Genomic DNA, 25638 nt, shown 5'->3' with positions numbered 1-25638 from the left:
CTGTCTCTGCTAGCTGAACTTGCAACCTTAATTTAAAAAAGAAAAAACAAAGCCACTCAATTTTTTGTTGTGCATTTCTTGTAAGTTGGGTAAAGTTAATCCCTCCTTGTTCTTTCTTTACATAAAGACACCCAGTATGACCACTTTAACTGGCCCTAACAGTAAGAGCAATTTCTTTCTTTTTTTTTATTTTTTAAAGATTTATTTATTTTTATTATAAAGTCAGATATACAGAGAGGAGGAGAGACAGAGAGGAAGATCCTCTGTCCGATGACTCACTCCTCAAGTGCCCACAATGGCCAGTGCTGCACCGATCCGAAGCCAGGAACCAGGAACCTCTTCCGGGTCTCCCCCGTGGGTACAGGGTCCCAGGGCTTTGGGCTGTCTTCGACTGCCTTCCTAGGCCACAAGCAGGGAGCTGGATGGGAAGTGGAGCTGCCGGGACTAGAAGCGGCATCCACGTGGGATCCTGGTACTTTCAAGGCGAGGACTTTAGCTGCTAGGCCATCCCGCCGGGCCCAGTAAGAGTAATTTCTTAATGATAACATTTGGCCTAACATTTTTATTGTAGTCAAGGTCATAATTTTTGTTTTTCCCAGATATCTGTGTCATTCGCCAGAGTCTACTTTGTGGCTGTGCTTTTTCTTGGAGTCACTGCAAAAGAAGCAGTACTTGATTTACAGCAGAGCTCAATAAATGCTTGTTGTGTGAGACAATATTAAACAAAATAAACTTGAAGTGGCATATTGTGCTAACAGCAGTGTTAATTTAACCAAAGGTTTCTGTGTTACAGTTGAATTTTGCTCTCATTGAGAAATGGCTCGTAATAGTTTATTCTTCTAGCCCCCAGAAGATGTCAGCTGCACTGCATGGAACAGACAAGTTCAGCATATTTTAGCATCAGCCAGTCCCAGTGGCCGGGCGACAGTATGGGATCTTAGGAAAAATGAACCGATCATCAAAGTCAGTGACCATAGTAACAGGGTGAGTAAGCCTGTAATGTGTGATGTTGCATTTCTACAAGAGTTGTTCCAGTATTGTTAGAGTTGGCAGGAAAGAAAATTCTGTAAGATCAAATCTTGTGTTTTATTGATCAGTCATATTGGAAAGAATCTTTTTATCTCCCTTAGGGAAAATGATAAGATTACCAGTAAGTCATGTTGTGTACCATTCAGAATAAGAGAGAGGTTGATTCAGCAAATAGTTTATTCCATAGTAGGCTGATTATTTTGCAAAATTTTGTAACAATTTTTAGTTCATTAGCTTTTCCTGGAATGTGCAGACTTGACCTTTCCAGAACCCTGGCTTATCTCTTGGGTTCTGTTGGAGGGAGCTAATGTCACTGCGCTTTGCCCTGGGTACCCTGCTGTAAGGCACTTGAAATTCAGCCTTACGGAGTCCTTCCATTTTTATGTTTCAGTGCTGTGAAGTAATTTAGACAAAATATAGACCTTCTGTTTCTTTTAAAGATTTATTTATTTTTATTACAAAGTCAGATATACAGAGAGAAGGAGAGACAGAGAGGAAGATCATCCGTCCAATGATTCACTCCACAAGTGAGCGCAACGGCCTGTGCTGTGCTGATCTGGAGCCAGGAACCAGGAACTTCCTCCAAGTCTCCCACGCAGGTGCAGGGTCCCAAAGCCCTGGGCCGTCCTCGACTGCTTTCCCAGGCCACAAGTGGAACTGCCAGGATTAGAACTGGTGTCCATATGGGATTCCAGCGTGTGCTAGGCAAGAACTTTAGCTGCTGGGCTGCTGTGCTGGGCTCAGTGTATTGTTGTTTAAGTGAATCAGTTTTAAAGCAAATGTTTCAGTGGAATTAAATATGCAGTAAGAATTTTGTTCATTTTTTGAAACAGTGGGATCTGTACTTCCAGATAATTTTCAGTAATAATGTCAATTGATCCTATATGAAAATTTAATTAGTAGTTGTTACTTAAAACATTTTTGTTGGTTTTCCTGATAAAATAGGGAAAAAAATATGAAGCTTTTTTGTTTTTAAAATATTTTTGTCATTATTTTTTAGAAGGCTAAAAGAATTGAGGAGCAGGAGAGGGGAATCTTTCATGCAAATGGCACCAATGACCAGAGTAGGCCACGACCAGAAGCTTCTTCTGGGTCTCTACATGGGTGCCAGGGACCCAAGGACTCAGGCTATCCTTCTCTGTTTTCCCAGACCATTGGCTGGGAGCTTAATCTGAAGTGGAGCAGCTGGGACAAGAATAGGCACTCCTTTGGAATGCCAGAGTTGCAGGCAAACAGAGGTACACTATGGTGCTGGCCCCTCTGGTTCTGTTTTTACAGAAAGATTTGTTATTTGTAAGATGGAGTGACAGAGAGGGAGAGAAAGGCACAGAGATCTTCCATTTGCTGACTCATTCTTAGATGGCAGAGATACCTATTTCCAGGTCAGGCTGAAGCCAAGGACCCAGAACTCTGTATTGGTCTCCCACATATTTGGGCCATCTTCTGTGCCTTCCTAGGAACATTAGCAGGGATTGCAATTGGAAACGAGCCAGTGGGAACTCAAACTAGCGCTCTGATACAGGATGCCTGCATTGCAAGCAGTCATTTAACCTGCAGTAACATAGTTAGGATTTTGACAGTGAGATGTTTGATAAAAATCATTATGGCCCATAATGATTTTGTACATGTGAAATAGCTAGGTGAATGGAAAACTTCAAAACATTTTGACTCTTAAGATTACTGTTTTGGGCCCTGCGATGTGGCCTGGCAGCTAAAGTTCTTGCCTTGAACGCACTGGGATCCCATATGGGCGCCGGTCCTAATCCTGGCAGCTCCACTTCCCATTAGCTCCCTGCTTGTGGCCTGGGAAAGCAGTTGAGGACAGCCCAAAGACTTGGGACCCTGCACCCGTGTGGGAGACCTGGAAGTTCCTGGATCCTTGCTCCAGATCGGCGCAGCGCCATCCGTTGTGGGTACTTGTGGAGTGAATCATTGGACGGAAGATCTTCCTCTCTGTCTCTCCTCCTCTCTGTATATCTGACTTTATAATAAAAATAAATAAATCTTTTGAAAAGATTGCTGTTCAAAACAATTTACTAACATTTAATAGTTTTGTTTTTAAAAACTAAACCTAAACATTTTTATTGTTGTTTCAATAGAAGCAATCCCAGACTTCCTGTTTTGTTTCTCATAAAGTAAAGTGATTGATAAAATATGAGCTCTAACTGTCTGCAGATGCATTGCTCCGGGTTGGCGTGGCACCCTGAGATTGCTACTCAGATGGTCCTTGCCTCTGAGGATGACAGGCTACCTGTGATCCAGATGTGGGATCTGCGATTCGCCTCCTCTCCACTTCGCGTCCTGGAAAACCATGCCAGGTATCATATTGCTGTTCCAAGAAACTTGATTGTTTTCCTAAAGCATTTTTAAGTTGTCAGGTAATTTTTTGAAATTATGAATCTGTTTGGTCTCTAACTGGTAAAAGGTACTGTACATGTTTTGTTTTTAAAGTTAAAAATGTATTTCCTTAAAGGTAGGGAGAAGGGGAGGCAAGTTGGAGGAAAGAAAAAGAGAGACAGGGAAAAATAGCTCCCATCTACTGGTTGAGTCCACAGATCCCCAGATGGTTGGGACTGGGCTTAGTCCGGGAACTAGGAACTCAAGCCGGGCTGCCATGCAGGTGTCAGAATCCAGAGGTTTGAACCATTGCCACTGGCTGTAAGGGTCTGCATTAGCAAGAGGCTGGATCAGGAGCCAGAGCCTGGTGTTGAACCCTGACACTCCAGTGTGTGATATGGGCATCCTCAGTAGTGGCTTGTCCACAAGACCAAAGGTGGGTCCCTGTTTAAACAATAGTCATCTTGTTTTCTATACCAAGAGTTGGCAGCTAAATCATATTGTAGCATGTATCCTTTGTTGAAAGATTTTCTACTACTTGTTTTAAGTATAATTAGCAGATCAGAATTCTGATTTGTTATAGAACCTAGGGACAACCCTTGAAATTTATTAAGCAGTGTGATTTTTTGTTAGTATCTATCATTCTTAATCAGAACAAGTCTTCTGTAACATTTGGTGCCAGAAAGCATTTTAACTTTATTTCTAAGTTTTCATTCTAATTTAAAAGCATATACTTTTGAGATAAGTATATGGTTCCTTCTGTTCTGAGGGTTCACTCCCCCCCTTCGGATATTAAGTTTATTTGAGAGTTTATTTGAGAGAGAGGGAGAGACATTCATTTCACAGGTGGCCGCAGCATGGAGTCAGGAGCTTCTTCACGGTCTCCCACATAGGTGGCAGGGCTCAGACACCTTGGGCCATGTTCCACAGCTTTCCCAGAGTTAGCAGAGAGCTGGATCAGGAGTGGAATAATTGGAAATTGAATTGGCACCCATATGGCACCAGGTGGCAGCCTTCCCCACTTATGCTACAATGCTGACTTGTTTTCAGTTTTAATAAATGTGCAGGATGGAGATTTTTCTCATGTTAGTTTCAGATTTACGGAATTGAATTAGTTAATGGGCACAGTTCTTCTCGCTGATAATTGGGTATCCCAGGAATATAGGCATATGTATTTAGGAGAATAAAACTTTTTTTTTCTTATTCTTTTGTAAGATTTATTTATTTGAAAGGTAAAGCTAGAGAAAGGAGGAGAGAGCGAGCTTCCATCCTCTCTCCTAAGTGATTGTGGCAGTTGTGGTTGTGTCAGACCAGTACCAGGGACCTGGAATGCCATCTAGGTCTCCTATATAGGTGGAGGGGCCAAGTTACACAGATCATGTTGTTAGGTAATTTTTATTTTTTGTTCTTAACTTTCACATGGTCATAATCTTTTTTTTTAAGATTTATTTTGTTTTTATTGGGAAGTCAGATATACAGAAAGGAAGATCTTCCATCCCATGATTCACTCCCCTAGTGACCACAACGGCCAGTGCTGCGCCAGTCCGAAGCTGGGAACCAGGAACCTCTTCTGGGTCTCCTACGTGGGTGCAGGGTCCCAAGGCTTTGGGCCGTCCTTGACTGCTTTCCCAGGCCACAGGCAGGAAGCTGGATGGGAAGTGGGGCTGCCGAGATTAGAACCGGTGCCCATATGGGATCCTGGTGCGTTCAAGGCGAGGACCTTTAAGCCACTAGGCCACGGTGCTGGGCCCCACATGGTCATAATCTAACTGTATCTATATATTTATCATGTGGAAGGTAAGAAAGACATAGTACACATCATGTTGAAATTCTGTATTATTTATGTATTTTAAAGATTTGTTTTATTATACAGAGAGGAGGAGAGACAGAGAAGGTCTTCCATCCTTTGGTTCATTCCCCAAATGGTCACAAAGGCTGGAGCTGAGCCAATTTGAAGCCAGGAGCCAGGAGTCTCCTCCTTGGGTGGCGGCAGAGTCCCAATGCTTTGAGTCATCCTCCGTTGCTTTCCCAGGCCATCAGTAGAGTGCAGGATGGAAAATAGAACAGTTGGAACATGAACCAGCACCCGTTTGGGATCCCGGCGTTATAGGACAGAGGATTAGCAAGGTGCACCACCGTATTGGCCCAAACATTCTGTATCCTTGCAATGATCAAAGAATGTGTACATTACCAAATTGTTTTGTGGAAAATTGAGATAATAACTTTTACATTGAAATAATATGAGATTTGACTTTTCAAAATTAATGATGTCTTGCTTCCTTTGTTTTTTTCATAGGGGAATTTTGGCAATTGCTTGGAGCATGGCTGATCCTGAATTGTTACTGAGCTGTGGAAAGGATGCTAAGATTCTCTGCTCCAACCCAAACACAGGAGAGGTATGGGCAGGAAATGTTTCCTAACCTTATACCCCTTGTATATTTCATTTTTTTTTAAAAGATTTCTTTTTATTATTTTTTATTGGAAAGGCGGATATACAGAGAGGAGAGACAGAGAGGAAGATCTTCAGTCCGAGGATTCACTCCCCAAGTGAGCGCAACGGCCGATACTATGCTGAGCCAAAGCCAGGAGACTCTTCCCAGTTTCCCACGGGGGGGAGGGGGTGGGTTGCAGGGTCCCAGGGCTTTGGGCCGTCCTCTGCTGCCGGGATAGAACCAGCGCCCATATGGGATCCCGGGCATGCAAGGCAAGGACCTTAACCACTTGCGCCACCGTGCCAGGCCCTATATTTCATTTTTATGTGACTTGTAAGAGTTGAAAATTTACCATATGGATCTTTTTTAAAAAACAATTAATTGAGATGCAGGAAAAGAGAAATCTCCCATGTGTTGGTTTTCTCCTGATAAGGCCAAAACAGCTGTGGCTGGGCCAAGAGTCGAAGCTGAGAGTTGAGAACCTAATCCAGGCCTCTCACAATGAGTGGCAGGAAGTCAGTTACTAGAACCTTCTCTACTGTTAACCCTGGGGCTGCTTTTACAGGATTGCTGCAGTCAGGAGTTTGAGTCAGATATCTCTAATATGGATGGGTAATTGTATCTTTTTTTAAATTTACTTATTTGAAAGGCAGATATAGGAGACAGAGAGGAAAGGGGAGAGAGAGAAATCTTCCATTTGCTGGTTCACTTCTCAAATTAGCAACTGGGGAGGGACCAAATCCACAGCCAGGAATCATGAACTCTGGCTCTCCTGTGTGGTAGCAGGGGCGTGAGCAGGGAGTTGGGTGGGAAGCATAGCAGATAGGACTTGAACCCATTACTCCGGTGTGGGTTGCCTGATCTCATGCAGCAAGTTAGCCTGCTCATGTCCCCAGGACACAGCCATCTTAATCACTAGGCTGAATGCCCACCTCTAGAGAGGTTCTTTTTGCATTGTTATAGTTAATAACATGTTTTAAGTACATGTGATGGGTAAGTGTGAAATGTTAATCCAACAAATTTCTTCAGGAGTATTATATAAACCTGGCTGTTTTAACCAGAAAAACAGTTGTTAAAAATAGTACATGGATATGAATAATCACCATTTTCTATAAAATAAATCAGAAATACTTAGATTGATTTATTTCACAAATGGGGCAATGAGTATGTTGTTGAGTTCTTTAAGATTTTAATTTTGGGGGGGCTGGCAAGGTAACCTGGTGGCTAAAGTCCTTACCTTGCACATGCTAGGATCCCATATGGGCACTGGTTCTGATCCTGGCGGCCCTGCTTCCCATTCAGCTGTCTGCTTTTAACCTGGGAAAACAGTTGAGGATAGCCCAAAGCCTTGGGACCCTGCACCTGTGTGGGAGACCAGGAAGAGACCCCTGGTTCCTGGCTTTGGATCGGCTCAGTTCTGGCCGTTGTGGTGACTTGGGAAATCAGTCAACAGACAGAAGATCTTCCTCCCTGTCTATCCTCTCTGTGTATTGATTTTTCTTGTGATTGATTTTACTTTTTTTTTTTTTTTTAATTTTTATCCTCTCTTGACTTAAAGCCAGATTTCTCAGTGAGTTCCTCCGTGTTGAGATTGACTTTATGGGTTGGTGTTGCGGCTTGTAGTATAAACAGCCTGTGGAACCTGCATCCCAAATGCATACCAGTTTGTGTCTGGGCTGCTACACTTCCAATCCAGCTTCCTGACAATGGCATGGGAAAAACAGCAGGAGATGGCCCAACTGCTTGGGACCCTGCTGTCCGCTGGGGAGACTCGGATGGAATTTCTGGCTTCAGGTTTTCTCCTAGCTCAGACTCAGCTGTTGCAGCCATCCTGGGGGTGAAGTAGCTGGTGGAAGGTCTCTAACACTGACAATCAAAGTAAGATTGATTTTAAAATTGGACTTTCAGGTAACCTAAATAATGGATATTTTGATGTTATCAGGCAAAAAGGAAAGAATTATTCTTTTAGAGGTTAGTAACTTGACTATCACGTTTTCTGGTTTTTCAAATGCATTCACTATTGCCAGTTCAATATAAGTGGAAAAGCTTGAGTGTTTTAAGATGCGCTAGTTTCAGTCTGGTTGAAAGTTCAAGTAGCATTCTTATGATCATCAAAGACTACATAATGGGTCATTCTTACACTTAAAAAAAAAGCTTGCTATGGTGTTTTTCTTGAATACAGATATTTTCTAGAAGAAAATGCTCATGTTAGTTGTAGTGGTTGGCCGCATTAGTGCTTTGGTGTTAAAAGGACTGCATCCTTTCCTGACTTCTGTTTTGTTATTTTTGTGGCCTAGGTGTTATATGAACTTCCCACCAATACACAGTGGTGCTTTGACATTCAGTGGTGTCCCCGCAATCCTGCTGTCTTATCAGCCGCCTCGTTTGATGGACGTATCAGTGTTTACTCTATCATGGGAGGAAGCACAGATACTTTGAGGCAGAAACAAGTTGACAAGGTAATAGAAGTGTTAAGAGCTTTATATTGTAATGCATGAAAGAATTACATTGTTATTTTGAACATTTTTTACTGATCAGTAATGTGGATTTCCTGGACAATTAAGTTAAAAAATTTATTGAAAAAATGCACACAGTTTGTTACGAATTTTCACTTTCTTTTCTTCCTTCCTTCCTTTCCTTCTTTTTTTTTTAGCTGTCGTCATCTTTTGGGAATCTGGATCCTTTTGGCACAGGACAGCCGCTCCCCCCGTTACAGATTCCCCAGCAGAGCACCCAGCACAGCATAGTGTTACCTCTGAAGAAGCCTCCCAAGTGGATCCGAAGGCCTGTCGGGGCTTCTTTTTCTGTAGGTGGATTTTATTTTCATGTTCCCCAGGCAGAATGTTACTGTAGTATGATCAGAGTGAGCCCGCTTGAACTTGGGGTGTGATTGTGGACTTCTCATCACAGCGTTCAGAATGATTTCTCAGAAAAAGTAGGACGTACATTTTTTTTTTTCAGATTTTGGTTTTATGTAGTCTAAGACTTGCCTCTCTTTTTTTCAAAAAGGATGCATTTATTTGAAAGACAGTAAGAAAAATTTTTAACAATACTTCATTCTCCAAATGCCCTTAACAACTGTTGCTGAGCCAGGCTGAAGCCAGGAGCAAGCAAGGTCATCCAAGTCTCCTATGTGGTATCAGGACCACAAGGATCTAACCCTCATCTGCTGCCTCCCACATGCATTAGCAGGAAAGGGTCAGCAGCTCAGAATTGCCAATATTTAAACCAGGCACTCCTGTGTGGGGTACTGGTGTCCACATGGCAATTAACTTGTGCTGGACCACAATGCCTCCCCTGTAAGAATTTTTGTATAGGTTAGGCATCCCTGGTTTGCAATGCAAAATTCTCAAAATTTCAAACCTTTTAGCGTGCTGCATGACACCACAGGTGCAAAATTGTGTAGTTAACCTTCTCAGATGGGTTGCAGTCAGAATATAGCAGCACTAAAAATATTGTGAAAAATTACCTTTGGGCTGTAAGTGAAGCAGAACATACATTTCCTGGTTAGACTTGAGCCTCATCCCCATGAGTTCTCATTATAGATGTATAAATAATCCAAACACTTTTTCCCCTCAGAGATTTATTAGAAAAGCAGATTTACAGAGAGAAGGAAAGACAGAGAAAAATCTTCTGTCTGCTGGTTCACTCCCTAAGTGGCCACAGTGGCCAGAGCTGAGCCGAGGAAGCCAGGAGCCAGGAGCAGTTGTCTCCAGATTTGCAATAAGCTTGTTTTTTGGTTACCTCCTTGCAGGGAGACTGATTTTGTTCCTTTGTTCTTTGTTCTTCCACAGTTTGGAGGCAAGCTGGTTACATTCGAGAATGTCCGAGTGCAGTCTCCACAGGGGGCTGAGCAGCAGCTGCAGCAGCAGCAGGTCTTCATCAGTCAGGTTGTAACAGAAAAGGAATTCCTCAGCCGGTCAGACCAGCTTCAGCAGGTTGTACAGTCTCAAGGATTTATCAGCTATTGCCAGAAGAAAATTGATGCCTCCCAGACTGAGTTTGAGAAGAATGTGTGGTCCTTTTTGAAGGTAAAATTAGTATGTAAAACCTTTAAAAAAAACAAGGATTTATTTTCTTTTTGTTGAAAAGTCAGATTTACAGAGAGGAGGACTGACAGAAAATCATCCATCTGCTGAGTTAACTCCCCAAGTGGCTGCAATGACAGAAGTGAGTCAACCCCAAGTCAGGAGAGAGGAGCTTCTTCTGAGTCTTCCATGTGGATATTTGGTCCCAAGGCTTTGGGCCATCCTTGACTGCTTTCCCAGGCCACAGGCAGGGAGCTGGATGGGAAGTGGAGCAGCTGCTTTACAAATTGGAGCCCATGTGAGATCCCACTTGTGCAAGGCGAGGATTTAGCCACTAGGCTATCATGCTGGGCCCTGAAACCATTTTATTGTCTGCATTTTTTTTTTTTTTTTTTAGATTTTTATAAGATTTTATTTTGACATTTTTTACATAGTTAATTAGGGTAAGAAGGTTCAAGGGCTACATGAAAGTGGATAATACTAGTATGTTTTCCATATTGTTACCTTCATGTTTACAGGGGGATATTTAAGGGAGAAGGCCCACCCAATTTCCCACCCTCCCCAGGTCCCGGATGTAGGGCATGCTCTGAGGTTCTTGCTCAAGTGGTTTTGATATTGCCACAGTCATGAATCGCTGTCAATCTTGCCACTCCAAGCACTATGAGATCTTTGAAAAATCAACTGATTGACATAGTCCATCATAGCTGAGATGGTTGGTTGACCTGTTCTGTCTTCTCTCTTTTCTTCGTTAGGGTTCTGAGTCGAGCATTTAGATTAGGAAGATCTCCAAAGAAACTTCTTGTATGTGCTAACAAGTACAGGGCCTGGCACCGTCCATCGCTCCAATCAGCTGGTGGTTGCAGTTGCTGGGTTGGTTCTGTTTTCACTCCCGACTTCCACTGGAACCAATGGGTGTTGCAGTCCAGCCTGGTTCTGCCCAGCACATACTTGGCCCTCACATAAACCAGCGGGAGCTGCAGCCTAGGTTGGAGCGACCCACAATAACCCCCACCAGGCCCACTCCCTACCCTGGTTTGCCAGTAAGTGTAGCAGTAATCCAGTCTGTCCCACACCCCATTCCACCCCAGCCGCTATCTTAGTTATCTTAGTTTTATGTCCTGTGAAAGTGGTAACCCAAGAGGGATGAGCCCACTATTTCCCTCCCAGGCCTCTCCCACTCCCAGATTCCAGTTGATGCTGCGTCTAAGCCCAAACAACCCTTGCCCACTTTAATTTTGCTTGCACCAGTAGGAATAATCCGCCCAGCCTGGCTTTTCCCTGATCTAGTCCACATGAGGCGCACAGGTGTGGTAGCTCTGCCTAGTCTGGTCTGCCCCCATCCCAGCCCATGCTCTCCTGCGGAAGTAGCTGTCCTGCAAAGAAACCCTCCTTTATTCCCCTGCCGGCTCTGCCCACTTCCTTTCTTGTTCTCAGGCTGGTAGGGCGCTGCGGTCCCTTCCGGTACAGGCAACCTCACCTCGGCATTCCATAATGTGCACTAGTCTTTGTTGCGACCAACCCTAGGTCGACCCACACTGGTGCCTGGATTTGCCAGTGGATAATGTGGACAGATTCAGCCTGGTCTTGCCCCCACATCAGCCAATTGTATGCCAGTGGGTAGCTTTCCATGGCCTTTTCTGGGCTGTTTCCTATCATGTTTCTTGCGTTTACCTGCCAGGTCTGTGTCCTGCCAGAGGAGTTGCCCAGGCTCCTCCATCAGAACCTCTCCCAATGCCAGGTTTCACGCTTACCAGTGGGTCCATGAGCCAACCCTACTCAGTCCACCTCCTGTAATAACAGGAACTGTGGCTTTTCCTGTCTGGCCTTCCACCCAATCTGGTTCTTGCTGTTGGATGTTCCAGCCCAGCCATGGTTTGTCTATACCCACATATGGCTCACACATGGCTCAGTAGGGGTTTGAGACCCTGCCTGGTCCATCCCACATCTGCCCTGGTCCTCCAGAACACCAGGGGGAGTCGGGGTCCGGCCCGGTTCGGTGCACCCAATCCCAGTCCACACTTGTGCCAAGGGAGACTACAGCTGTTTCCAGATCAGAACGCAGCTCCCCTTCCAGGCCATGTGCCTCTTGGTGGGAACCTCAGCCCAGCTAGGGTTGTCCCCTTTGCTCCCCAACCAGGTCTGTTCCCAGCCATAGACCACTTGCCTGCCAATGGATGCTCTGACTCAGCTTGGCACAGCTCCTCACCTGTCCCGACCTCTGCCTTAGACACTGTGGCTTAGCGTCCCTGGCTCCCACAGACCAGCAGGTACAAGAACCTAGCTCGGCAAGACCTCTGTGCCCTCCTGGTTTCTAGTTTTACTTGTGGGCTAAGGTTTGTTCAGTCGTGCCTAATCTACTCTGTTCCATTACCAGTTGACACATTGGCCAACTGTTGGAGCTACTTTTGCAGGACAGGCCCCAAGCCCTAGCTTCTGCATGACTGGTATTTGGTACTCAGAATTATTAGTGATTGAAAGTTTTGCTAAGGAAGAGTTACTGCCTGTTTCAGGTCCAAGAAGCACAATGGGTTCAAACTGGAGGGAATTAAGCAGCAACTCAAAGAACCAAATCCCCAGAGCTCCCCGGCCGGGCAGCCAGCAGGCCCGGGGACAGCTCAGCACATGGCGGCTGTCCGGGATCCAGGCATGAGACGCCCCGTCCTGAGACCCACCAGCTGCCAGGAGGCAGCTGGAGGTTTAAATAACCCAGGCCCAAGGTCGCCCCCCTCCCAAATCCCATTCACTGCCCCATGAGGGCGGCGGGTGGGTGCCGGGCCTGCCCAGCCCCGGAGGCCTCCCCCTCGGTCTACTCACCCCGAAGGAAGCGGCCCCTGGAACCAGCAGGCCCGGGGACAGCTCAGCACATGGCGGCTGTCCGGGATCCAGGCATGAGACGCCCCGTCCTGAGACCCACCAGCTGCCAGGAGGCAGCTGGAGGTTTAAATAACCCAGGCCCAAGGTCGCCCCCCTCCCAAATCCCATTCACTGCCCCATGAGGGCGGCGGGTGGGTGCCGGGCCTGCCCAGCCCCGGAGGCCTCCCCCTCGGTCTACTCACCCCGAAGGAAGCGGCCCCTGGAACCAGCAGGCCCGGGGACAGCTCAGCACATGGCGGCTGTCCGGGATCCAGGCATGAGACGCCCCGTCCTGAGACCCACCAGCTGCCAGGAGGCAGCTGGAGGTTTAAATAACCCAGGCCCAAGGTCGCCCCCCTCCCAAATCCCATTCACTGCCCCATGAGGGCGGCGGGTGGGTGCCGGGCCTGCCCAGCCCCGGAGGCCTCCCCCTCGGTCTACTCACCCCGAAGGAAGTGGCCCCCGGAACCTGTCTGCATATTTAAACTTTTCTCCTTATACTCTATCTGCCTTTTAATTTAAGAAGCAGTTGGAAAAGTATGATTGCCTGAATTCATGAAGTTTAAAATGCAAATAATCTGTCTTATAGCTGGAGTTTTTTCCTTCTCTACTTTGAATGGCCTGATATAAAATAATTTTAAAATATTTTATTTTTAATTTGTTTTTTTATTTGAAAAGCAGACAGAGACCAGCCATGCATCTAATGGTTTATTCCACAAATGTCCTCAATAGACTGGGCGAGGCCAAACTGAAATCTCAAACTTAATTCAGGTTTTCCATGTGGAGGCAGATTCAGTTATTCCTGACTCCCAAGATGTGCAGTAATAGTAAGCTAGAATCAGAAGTGGAGCAAGGACTCCAACCTACACACTCTAAAATGGGATGCTGGCATCCCGAACAGCATGTTAACTGCTCTGCCAATCGTTTTATAAACAGAGAGATTAACCCAGTATGGACCATTTAAATGTCTTTACTAGATCCAGTTAAGGACAATGGGAAAATATTGTAGATTGCATTTTTTTTCTAAAGATTTATTTATTTATTGGAAAGTCAGATATACACAGAGGAGGAGAGACAGAAAGGAAGATCCTCCGTCCGATGATTCACTCCCCAAGTGAGCACAACGGCCGATGCTGTGCTGATCCAAAGCCAGGAGACTCTTCCGGGTCTCCCACACAGGTGCAGGGTCCCAAACTTTTTGGCCGTCCTCAACTGCTTTCCCAGGCCACAGGCAGGGAGCTGAATGGGAAGTGGAACTGCCGGGACTAGAACTGGTGTCCATATGGGATCCAGTGTGTGGAAGGCGAGTACTTCAGCCGCTAGGCCACGCCACCATGCCTATAGATTGTATTTTTATATTTTATATTTATGTATTAGTTTGGGGGAAGAGTTTTGGGATAGACTGTTTCATATAGTGTGAACTTTGCATTCTTATAACTGGATGTGAGATTGTCTTTGCAAAAATTAAAATTCAAAATGAGTTGTATTTAACAATGATTGTTGCTAATACTAATTATTTTTAAAATAGCAGATTTTAAAAAATTGTTGTTTGAGTTCTTTCTAGTAGTGAATCTTTAGGATGATATAGTGGGCCTTAAACTTTTTAAATAAATCTTGAATTCTTGTCAGTTGTTATAAAAGCAAGTATTTTAAAATAGGCCTTTAAGATTGTATCTTTTTTTTTTAAAGGTGAACTTTGAGGATGATTCTCGTGGAAAATATCTTGAACTTCTGGGATACAGAAAGGAAGATTTGAGAAAGAAGGTGAAGTCTGGGAAGGTTGAATCACTGTACTTATACAAGTAAAATATTTAGTTGGCAGACTTTTTTTTTCTTATAAAGCTCTACATAGATTATCTCAAGCCAATTAATAAGCATCTAATAAGAATTTGTGCTTGGTTACAGAAGTGGCAAATACAGGTTGTTAACATTCAGAACTTTAAGTTATACTTGTATTTAGAAGCTGCCAGAAGCAATTCAGTTCAAACTTAATTGTTACGGATAATTGGGCCTTGAATGTTAAGTCACTTAGGAACCTCAGACTCTGGAAATAACTCTGACATTTTAATGCAGTGTGTAACCAGTGACCTTGAGGGGTAAAGGAAAGTATGAAAGGTCACCTTAGGGTCTCCACATTTTCAATAATGGAAAGATTGCCACCTGAAAAGAGGGAGTCACGCTGCAATTTTATGTTGTCCTTCGGGAACTTATACACTGTTTTGCCACTAACATCAGTAATAGTAAAAGCACCCTGACTTCGCAAGCTTGAAGATAGTATTTTATATTCTCTTTCTGTGTAATTTGTGTTAGCGTTGGTGATTGTTTGGAAATGATTGAAATCTAGCATCCGTGCATCACAGGTTGGGTAGGGTCCATTCTAGGAGCTGGTCAGTGTCCCTTTGATGTCTGGCCAAGGATCCCATCACAGCCCCACTATTTAGTGGCTGTGTATCCTTACTCATTCTTAGAGTTTTTATATTTAACTCTTCCATTAGCCTAAACCTCATGATGCTATAATTTTTTTAGGTTTGCCAAAGATTAATACGAAAGTTTTGCTGCATGCCTGATAGCAAAAAAAAAAAAAAAAAAAAAAGAGGAGCTAGAATCTGATTCTCAAAATACTTGTAATAGCAGTTCTTTTTCATAGTGAGTATCTGAAGAAATATTTTTAAGAATTAATTTTTTTAAAGCCAAGTCGAAGCAAGCATGTTCCTTTTCAAGTTGGTTTTGTCATTGAACTGCAGAGCAGGATGACATCTGATTTGCAAATTTCTCTGTGAAGGAAAGTAGAAGATTTTAAAGCCAGTTCTGCACAGCTTTTTTTTTTTCTTTGTTTAAACATACTGTACCTGCTAAGATTTGTGGATTATTGCTCTTGGGAATGGAATAACATGTGAACATTTTCTGTATACCCCAAAGTAGAATTTTGTTTAGTAGGCGAGTTGTTATTTTTTTTCAGATTGCTTTGGCCTTGAACAAAGTGGATGGAACTGATGTGGTAAGAAGGCCTTTAAAGTTTTGGTTAGGGCATAATGACAAAAAGGGAATTAATTCTTAAGAAATTTGTTTTACGCTTCGGATTTGAAAAATAAATGCTAATTCTGGCTCTCGTCATAAAATAGCATCAGTTTAGCTGACACACAGCATTCCTTTCTCTTGGCATGTTTGAATTTGGTAAAAGAGAAATGGCAGAGCCAACAACTGCTCCGATACTTGGGATGAAAATCTTTTTGTGGCTGGGGGACCCTTGCTTTTCCTCTAATGGTGTTTCTTAAATTAAATGGCTCTGAATGGTGTTTGATTGGGTCTTTGTCTTCCTCATGACTAATCCTCGTTTCCTGCTCCGTTCTTCCTCCTGCTCTGGGACTGTTTCGTGTACCAAAGGCTCTTACAGACTCTGGCCCAGGAGCACAGAGTGATGGGGAGGAAAGCCCTGCTGCCGAGGAGCAGCTCTTGGCAGAGGTACTGATGTTTTTTGCATTATATTGGACAAATGTTTGTGTATCTGGTGAAATATGGAAAATTTCCCTGACTACTTCTTAAATAAGGAAATTGGAATATGTTGCCTTTTTAGAGATGCGTACGGTAGAAATCTGTTCATTTTGATTGTAGACCAAAGGAAATGTCATCTCTGAGCTCTTCAGTTCTCTCATCTGACTTCCAGATGTAATATATGTATATAATTGTTTCTATATTAAAATTAACAGTTGATTTGAGATTTAACTTTTAGGTCAGATAGCATGGCAAACTGAAAAGGGATTGTATTCAGAAATCTACTTGGCATTGCACATAGAGATAATTTTTTTATGGCACATAAATTCTCAATGGCATAGACTCTGAATTAGTCCTGAAGTTTAGACTAGCAAGTATTTTTCACTAAACTAAATTTATTAACAATGTATTTGTTAATAAATGTCATTTATTAACAATGTATCCTTAATGTAGCTGATAAATTTTTGTAACTAACTTAAAAGAGTCCTTGAACACAAGATTGTATCCTTAAATTTTTCCATTTAACTTTGTGAGATTTTTTTTAACTTAACAACTAACACGGTAATTTGCTTTTCTTGCTTTCTGTGTTGTCTTTGAAAATTAATCAGCAAGTTCATGATTCTCATCTCATTTCTGACTTTTTCTTTGTTCTTGATATGAAACTATCTTGCCTGCCATGCTTTGTATGATCTTTCACTAGATTATAAAAAATGATTCATTATTAGTAAGTTTAAACATCATTACAAGAAGATAATAAAAAAATTTTTTTAGAAGTAGATCTCCTAGTAGCATTAATGCAAGATGGGACTACCGGCTATGTTTAAGACATAAAAGTTTCAATTAAATTTAGGAGTACCTAGGGAAATTTATAGGGGCATATACAAGTACTTTTATTTATACAGCTAGATTAACTGTGTGTTGCCTAGTAGACAACCATTTGACAATATACTCATGAATAATAGATAACTTAACAAACTAACCATCACTGTAACTTTTAAAGAGATTTATGTATGAATTTGAAAGCCAGAAAGAAAGGAAGATGGAGAGACAGAGACAGATCTATCAGATGCTTCACTCCCCAGTTGGTTTCAGTGGCTGGGGCTGGACTAGGTGGAAGCCAGGAGCCTTTTCTGAGTCTCCTGCTTGGGTAGCAGGGTCCCAAGTACTTGGGGCAGCTTCTGCTGCTTTACTAGATGCGTTTGCCAGGAGCAGCCTGGACTCATATTGGCGCTCTTGTGGGAAGATGGCATCAAAGGCTTATCTTAGCCGTTTGTGGCCCAATGCTGATCCTTCACTTCTAAAAAAATAGTGTTTAAGCATCCCTTTGGTTAGAATCATACAGCTTTTTAAAAGAATTTACTTATTTTAGCGGCAGGCAGGGACAGAGTGAGTCCTCCAAGTGCCGTTTTGCTCTCCAAATGCCTGTATTGACCAAGCGAGAATGGGCCAGATCAAAGCTAGGAGCCGGAATTCAGTTCAACCTCCCATGTGTTGACAGGGACTCCACTATTTGAGCTATCTGCTGATAAATCAGGACTCAACCCTATGCAATCTGATATGGGATGCAAGCATCTTACCCACTTTGCAACATCTGGAACGAGGCCAGGCCAAAATCAATAGCCGAGTATTTCATCTGTGTCTCTCCTGTAGGTGGCAGGGACCCAATTACTTGCATAATTATCTGCTACCTTCCAGGCTCATTAGCAGGAAGTTGCATCAGAAACAGAGTAGTCAGGATTTGATCCGGGCACTGTGATATTGTGAGTGGATATCGTGAATGGCAGGTTAAGCAGTGTGCAGAATGCCCACCCAATATAGTTTTTTTTTTTTTAAGATTTATTTTATTTTTATTGGAAAGTCAGATTTACAGAGACAAGGACAGACAGAGAAAGATCTTCCATTTACTGGTTTACTCCCCAGGTGACTGCAATGGCCAGAGCGGAGCCTATCCGAAGTCCGGAGCCAGGAGTCAGGAGCTTTATCTGACTCTTCCATGCAGATGTAGGGGCCCACAGCTTTGGTTAATCCTCTGCTTCTTTCCCAGGCCTCAAGCAGGGAGCTGGGTGGGATCCCCAGCATTTTAAGCAGTGGATCCACCATCACCTGGAGCTGATCCAGGTCTTATTCAGACTCAGTTGTTAGAAGAAGAAAGAGCAACTTTGGTGAAATGAAATACAACTGGTTTTCAGGGAGGAGGGATGCAGAATATTAGCTGAGGCTAATTGAGGGTGTTGGAAAGTTTGCGTTGCTTTGAATCACATGTTAAGCAACTTTGGGAGTCATTCCTTGTGCAGGTGCCAGAATGAGAGCCACTATATTTATGTGGTGATACTAGGACCATGATCAGAAAACTGGGGTTTCAAAGTCTGCTTTTTTTTTTTAAGATTTATTTTTGTTGGAAAGGCATGTTTACAGAGAGAAGGAGAGACAGAGAAAGATCTTTCATCCAGTGGTTTACTCCCCAAATGGCTGCAACAGCTAGAGCTGAGGTGATCTGAAGCCAGGAGCCTCTTCCAGGTCTCCCACACAGTTGCAGGTTCCCAAGGCTTTGGGCCATCCTTCACTGCTTTCCCAGGCCGCAAGCAGGGAGCTGGGTGGGACACAAGTTAGTGCTTGTATGGATTGCCAGCACCTGCAAGTAGAGGTAGCCATTGAGCAATAGCGCCGGATCCTCCCCACTCCTCCCAAGTCTGCTTTTAAAGTAGGCAATTTCAAGGTTAAAAAACAGCAGTTTTCAATCTAAGAAAAACACTTTTGCAGTTTGTTCACAAGTACCTTAAGAAGTGAGTCTAGTTTCATTGCCGGTAGTCTGTGCCTGGATCCATGTCTGCTGGAATTGTTTGTTGTGGTTTTAGAAATTGGCTGGTAGGTTAATTTGGAGGGAAGAGAAAATGATATCTAGACTTTTACCACTTGGAAGTACTGAAAATAAAGCTCTTCTCTCAAAAAACAAATGAAAAAAAAAATAAATAAAAGGAATAAAGAATGGTGTTTAGGTAGGTAAACATTCTTTTTCCCCTTCCCCTTAGTGATACTATTTGCTATCAAAGTTAATGTACACATCGCAGGTACTTAATACATAATAAATTTTATTTTTTTAGCTACATTTGTTTTTTATAACTCCGTAAATACAGATTTAATAATTGTTTTTAGAAAGCAAGTTTGAAAGCTAATGAATTTTAAAAATACTTTTTGTAAATTCTTTAATGAATATCTTTGATAAGTATCTCTGATTTATTCCCTTTTGTTTGATTTTTAAGTGAAAGGCAGAGTTACAGAGAGGGAAGGAAAGAGACAGAGCTTCTATCTGCTGGTTTACTCTCCAAATGGCCACAAGGGCCAGAGCTGGATCAGTCTGAAACCAGGAGCCAGGAACTTCTTCCTGGTCTCCCACATCATTTCAGGGGCCCAAGGACTTGGGCCATCTTCTGATGCTTTCCCAGGCCACAAGCAGAGAGTTGGAGTGGAAGTGGAGTAACCTAGGTTGAACCAAGTCTATATGGGATGCCAGTGCAGCAGGCTGAAGCTCAGCATACTATACCCCGGCACTGGCTGTCTGATTTATTTCTTAATGTGAATAACTTAGATTCTTTCTTTCATTTTTGAGTTTTTAAGCTCAAATGCTGCCTTTTATTTTATTTTGTTGAAAGTTTTTTTTTTTTTTTTTTTTTATTGGAAAGGCAGATGTACAGAGAGGAGGAGAGACAGAGAGGAAGATCTTCCATCTGATGATTTACTCCCCAAGTGACTGCAACAACTGGCTGGTGCTGCACTGATCCAAAGCCAGGAGCCAGGAACTTATTTCTGCATCTCCCACACAGGTGCAGGATCCCAAGGCTTTGGGCTGTCCTCCACTGCTTTCCCAGGCCACAAGCAGGGAGCTAATGGGAAGTGGAGCTGCCGGGATTAGAACCGGCGCCCATATGAGATCCCGGTGCATTCAAGGCGAGGACTTTAACCGCTTCGCTATCGCACCAGGCCCAAATGCTGCCTTTTAATAAGCGAAAAAATACTAGGATCATGCATTCTTCTGTAATAGTCAACATTAAGTACTAGAAGACATAATGCTGTACTCAGCCCTGATATTATCCTATTCCAAATGCCCCCGACCTTGAATATTAGGCATGTGCAATCATATAGGTAGATACCTTAACCACCAAAGATTAGATCTTTTATCTTGTATTGAAACTGTTTAGAAGAACTTTATAAATAGATTGGTCTCTAAGATTTTTCTTTTGAATTTTTGTGAGTAAATGGAAAACCACATAGTTATTTGCCAATAAAATGGCTGCGATATATTTCTTCTAACCAGTGAAAATATTAAATTTATGTTAATTAGTTTTGTAACTAATTTCAGAAATTTACAACTTGTTTATTAAAAAAATATTTTTCCAGAGTAACATGCTGTTTGAAGTATGACTAATTCTAGAGAATAGTAGCCTATATAATTGAATTTGAGTTTATGAATACTGTAAGTTATGTTATTACATTAATCATCTGTTTTACAGATTATTTTTTTATAATCCAATTCAAGCAAACATAGCCCTTATAACCATACCTGGTAAATGGAGTTAATATGTGTAAAAGTGGCTTTTCAAAAATCTTAAATAGTGTGACTTAAAATCTTCTCATGGTTGAGGAATCCAAGAAAAGGGTCTTCCATTTTGATCATAACTTTGGAGGCAACAATAATAAATATCCCCATATACAATATAAATATATACAATTCAGCTTAACAATGCTCTTGATAACCTTAAATTTATTTTTGTGTAATGGTGTTAATACTTAGGAGAGTCAGAGAATTTAGTGGACACTTAGATGTAAGAATCTCTATAGGACTCTTGGCGTGTCATCCAGTCAATAGGTAAATAATCATTTACGAATTTTGTTTTGCCAACACATCATGGCAGACTGTTTCATTTTGATGAAATTGCTGCCTTTTTTTCCCTTTAATCTCCTAGCGTAATAAAGAGGAAACACAAGAGTCTGAATTTCTGCCCTCAGCTGGAGGAACATTTAATATCTCCGTCAGTGGGGGTAAGCAAAGCATTTGTTCTTTTTTTTATTGCTTTTGTTAAATTTGAAAGCCAGCAGCTCTGAGTTTAAGGTATAGAGATTTTGCAACAGCTAGACTTAGCTATCACTTAGCATATGCGATCTGTGCCTGGGATCGCATACACTATGGTTCTATATTTCCCATATATTTCTATAGATCTCTTGTATGAATTCCAGCTCATTCTATCTACCAGTAGTTCACATTGCATTCTGTGTGTGTGTGTGTGTGTGTGTGTGTATGAATTGCTAATGTGTACTTTTTGTTGTTTTTAATAGTTGCTGTTTAACTTTGGTGTTACATTCTGGTTGCAGATATTGATGGTCTAATTACTCGAGCTTTGCTGACGGGGAATTTTGAGAGTGCTGTTGACCTTTGTTTACATGACAACCGTATGGCTGATGCCATTATATTGGCCATAGCAGGTGGAAAAGAACTTTTGGCTCGAACACAGAGAAAATACTTTGCCAAATCCCAAAGCAAAATTACCAGGGTATGTTATTTTAAGAATAAATAATAATATATTGTAAAAGCAATATGCGCATATTCTAGATTTTTGAAGGATAAAAACAGAACAAAACCCTCCATGATGTCTTTATCTAGAAGCAGTTGTTAGAAGTTTGACACAATTATTCCAGTTTCTGTTGTTACCATATGTAGTTTTTTTTTAAGATTTATTTTATATTTATTACAAAGTCAGATATACAGCGAAGAGGAGAGACAGAGAGGAAGATCTGTCCGTTAATTCACTCCCCAAGCAATCACAATGGCTGGACCTGAGCCAGTCCGAAGCCAGGTGCCAGTATTTCCCTCCTAGACCACTCCCACTCCCGAAAGCCAGGTGCCAAACACTTCTTCTGGGTCTCCCATGTGGGTGCAGGTCCCAAGGCTGTGTGCCATCTTCTAGTGCTTCCAGGCCACAAGCAGGGAGTTGGATGGGAAGCAGGACCCACCAGGATTAGAGCTGGTGCCCATATGGGATCTCTGCTCACAAGGCGAGGACTTTAACCATTTGGCTACCATGCTGGATCTAATACATGAAATATTTTTAAAAGGTTAAAATTACTTTTGAATTGTAGAAAAATTTAACCAAAAATTAAGAAAAATATTCCTATTCCTCTTCCTGTGTATTTTTAATTTATTTAAGACAGGGTCATAATCATACTTGTGTATGTTTGTATTTGATTTCATTTACAGTTTACAAGCATTGTAAGCATTTTCCCACATTATGTAAGATTGCTATAAAAATTTTATTACTGTAAAGATTTACTCATATTCTGAGTCTCTTCTGGCATAGAAGGCCTAAAAAACTTTAAGCCTTCTAATTGTTATTTTCCATATTGTAAAATACTAACTTTTGTGGATTCTGTTATCTGTAGGAATTAGTGCAGTGTGCTTGCCTTGGGTGCCATTCATCTCCCACGGCCTCATCTCATGAGCCTCCCCGGGGCACATATCTTCAACACACTGAGTGTTTTTCAGTTTCCAGCTGAGCCTATAATGCATTCCCCTGCTTTCTCTTCTTTATTTCTTTTTTTTAAAAATATGTTTTTATTAATTTGTTTTATTTGAGAACACATTGAGAAAAAAATAGGCAGAGATCTCTCATGTGTTGGTTTACTCTCCAAATGACCACATTAGCTGGTGCTGGGCCCGACTGAAAGCAGAAGCCCACAGCTCAATGAATGTCTTCCCCCATGCATGGCTGGGGTCCTCGTGCTCCGGTTGCAGGTGCAGTAGCAGGGAGCTGGAGCAGAAGTGGAGAACCTGAGACTCAGTTGCTTACACAGGATGCCAGCATTGCAGATAGGGCCTAGCATGCTAGGCTGCAACTCTGGCCTGGCTTGTGCCAGATACCCTAGCTTATTCTTCTTGGTGAGGTTCATTCTTGTGTGGCCCTCTTGTCACATCTCAGAAGTCCACATGCCGAGGTAGTTTGTCCTGATTCATCAGATCAGGTCCCATCTTCCTGTTCAAAGTTCTGACAGTCATCTCTACTCTTCTTCATATTTTACAGGTGTGTTAGTATAGTTTTGTGTTTTGTGTGAAAATCTATTATGTCATTTTGTTGACTCAAGGATGTGCTTCACTTTGCTACAGCTTTATTTGGCATAGAGTACTAGCACAAGTAATTATGAAAGATATGCTTGGTTAGGCAGGGTTGATTTTTGTTGATATACCTAAGACTTGTAATTCTCCCTTTGTTTTTCTTTCCTAAGCTCATCACTGCAGTAGTGATGAAGAACTGGAAAGAGATTGTAGAGTCTTGTGACCTTAAGAATTGGAGAGAGGCATTAGCTGCAGTGTTGACTTACGCAAAACCAGATGAGTTCTCAGCCCTTTGTGGTAAGAAATGGGCTTTATATTTACTTCACGTGCATGATATTATCATTGTTGTAAATATTAAATACAAATGTTATTGCAAATTTTTTAAGTTTGTCATGATAAAATTAACAAATATATCTGCAACAAATAAGAAAAGTCTTCATTTCAGTGTTTTTGTCAAAATTATTAACGTTAGTTCTCTGATTGTTAAAGTTTAAAAGCAATACTTTTTGGTTGTAGACAGAAACCAGAGAGTTGAGTTAGAATCTTGCCTTTACTACTTTTATCTCTGTATCACTTAGGAAAAAATAATTTCTAACCCTCAATTTATTCATTCATAAAATGACACATAAGGAAACCCTGATTATTGAATGCTGCCTGTTATCAATATAGAAGTAGAACACTTTAAAAGAAAAAGATTCATTTATTTATTTTGAAAAAGTTATAGAGGGAAGGGAGAAAAAGACATCTTCCATGGCAGGAACCAAAATATTTGGGCCATCTTCCCCTGCATCCCAGATGCATTAGCATGGAGCTCAGTCAGAAGTAGAACAGCCAGGACTTGAACTGTTGCACATGTGGGATGCTGACATTACCTGTAGCATCTTCACCTGGTGTACCACAATGCTGATCCCAGGAATGACAACCTTTGAATAGGAATTATTGTCATAGGCCATGTTTAAAGTGCTGGCAGTGGAATCAATATTATTTTTAAGAAAATAAGTTTTAATACAGGAAAAAAAGAAACAGGCATTTGCTACCTTAAAGGCTTATGAGAATATGAAAACAATAAGATATTAACTCTTTTCATAAATTATACTGAACCTACCTACCATTGGAAAGTCTATTCATAATCAATAGAAATAAGTTATGCAGATATAGATTCTTGTGACATGATTTATTGCATGCAGTCTGTCACCTACATGCATTCAGTTGACAAATTTTTATGAGCATTTAAAATGATTTTGTCTCTCCTAGGCATTAGTGTGAACTTTAATCCATACTTATGAGATTCTTAAGTTATTCACAGCCTCACATACAGATTGCTTTGAGTAACATCTTTGCTTTTCTTTGGTTTTCTAGATCTTTTGGGAACGAGGCTTGAAAGGGAAGGAGATAGTCTCCTGCAGACACAGGCTTGTCTCTGCTATATCTGTGCTGGGAATGTTGAGAAGCTAGTTTCGTGTTGGACCAAAGCTCAAGATGGAAGCAGTTCTCTGTCCCTTCAGGTTAGCATCTGAAACAAGTGGCCCTCACATTTTAGTGTTTTCTTTGTATACAATCAAGATAGATTCTAGACGTTCATTGTTCTAGAAGTTCATTGCTTTCACCCTAGTTTATGTTCTAAGAGTTTTTTCATAGTCAGTTGTAAGCATTTATTGCTGTCTTTGAAAAAGCAAAATCCATTATGATACTATAGGAAAATGGGGTTGCAGCAAAAATGGTCCCAATGTGATCACTTCTTTTTGCTCATGGTCCTGTCCCTTTGTCCAGTGGTCTTCCTGCCTTGGGCACAGAAGGAAGTCATGCAGGCTATGTAATAGAATGTATCCCCGGTCCAATACAGAATCTTCAGTGTTAAGGGATGAAGTAAAAGTGAAGACTATTTTCATTGACTTCTTAATTATGTTGAAGTTTTTTCCCTAAACATAAATCAGCCAAATTTTACTATGTTTCCTTATGATTTCAGTAACATCACTGTAAAACTACAAAGCAACTGGGTAATTAATTACATAAATCTAAAGGTTTTCCATCTAATTGCTTCTGGGAGAAAAACACTTGATTCACATTACTGAAGTTGTGTATTCAAAGGTAGACAGATAAGATAGGCCTGTCCATTTTCTGTGAAGCCTGGCTTGCCATGTTGAAGGGCAACATGAGAAATGTTGAATTAAACAGTGTGCCCATTTGAGGGTTATGTGCCTTTATATGTGGGTCATATTATAGTAGTGAGGGAATTTTTGGGGTAAATGGTGCAATGTGTGTAGATGATATGATGTTCATCCCCCACTTGCTAAAACCTAGTTTCAACATGCAGATAACTTCCTGTTATTCACTTTGAATATTTGCCTATTTTAGATTGCTGGGC

General features: G+C 41.8%; 1 protein-coding gene across 5 annotated transcripts in view; it reads left to right on the top strand.

Moving 5' to 3' along the window:
• SEC31A (SEC31 homolog A, COPII coat complex component) overlaps positions 1-25638 on the top strand; it is a 69796-nt gene that overhangs the window by 16804 nt on the left and 27354 nt on the right. For 3 of the 5 annotated variants that reach the window (XM_040967450.1, XM_040967448.1, XM_040967449.1), the window contains exons 6-18: positions 844-984; positions 3205-3347; positions 5663-5762; positions 8096-8257; positions 8452-8604; positions 9593-9829; positions 14369-14443; positions 15639-15677; positions 16064-16141; positions 21133-21208; positions 21539-21717; positions 23444-23570; positions 24633-24778. In XM_040967450.1, coding sequence (XP_040823384.1) covers positions 844-984; positions 3205-3347; positions 5663-5762; positions 8096-8257; positions 8452-8604; positions 9593-9829; positions 14369-14443; positions 15639-15677; positions 16064-16141; positions 21133-21208; positions 21539-21717; positions 23444-23570; positions 24633-24778 — 1656 coding nt within the window. The remainder of the gene's footprint in view (positions 1-843; positions 985-3204; positions 3348-5662; positions 5763-8095; positions 8258-8451; positions 8605-9592; positions 9830-14368; positions 14444-15638; positions 15678-16063; positions 16142-21132; positions 21209-21538; positions 21718-23443; positions 23571-24632; positions 24779-25638) is intronic. The other 2 variants (XM_040967452.1, XM_040967451.1) reach the window with 1 other exon arrangement.

Source organism: Ochotona curzoniae, unplaced genomic scaffold (genome assembly GCF_017591425.1).
Source record: "Ochotona curzoniae isolate NIBS_2020 unplaced genomic scaffold, NIBS_Ocur_1.0 scaffold_4506, whole genome shotgun sequence".
Lineage (NCBI taxonomy): Eukaryota > Metazoa > Chordata > Mammalia > Lagomorpha > Ochotonidae > Ochotona > Ochotona curzoniae.
The sequence above is the reverse complement of the archived record's forward strand: the minus strand, read 5'-3'. Positions and strand labels throughout refer to the sequence as shown.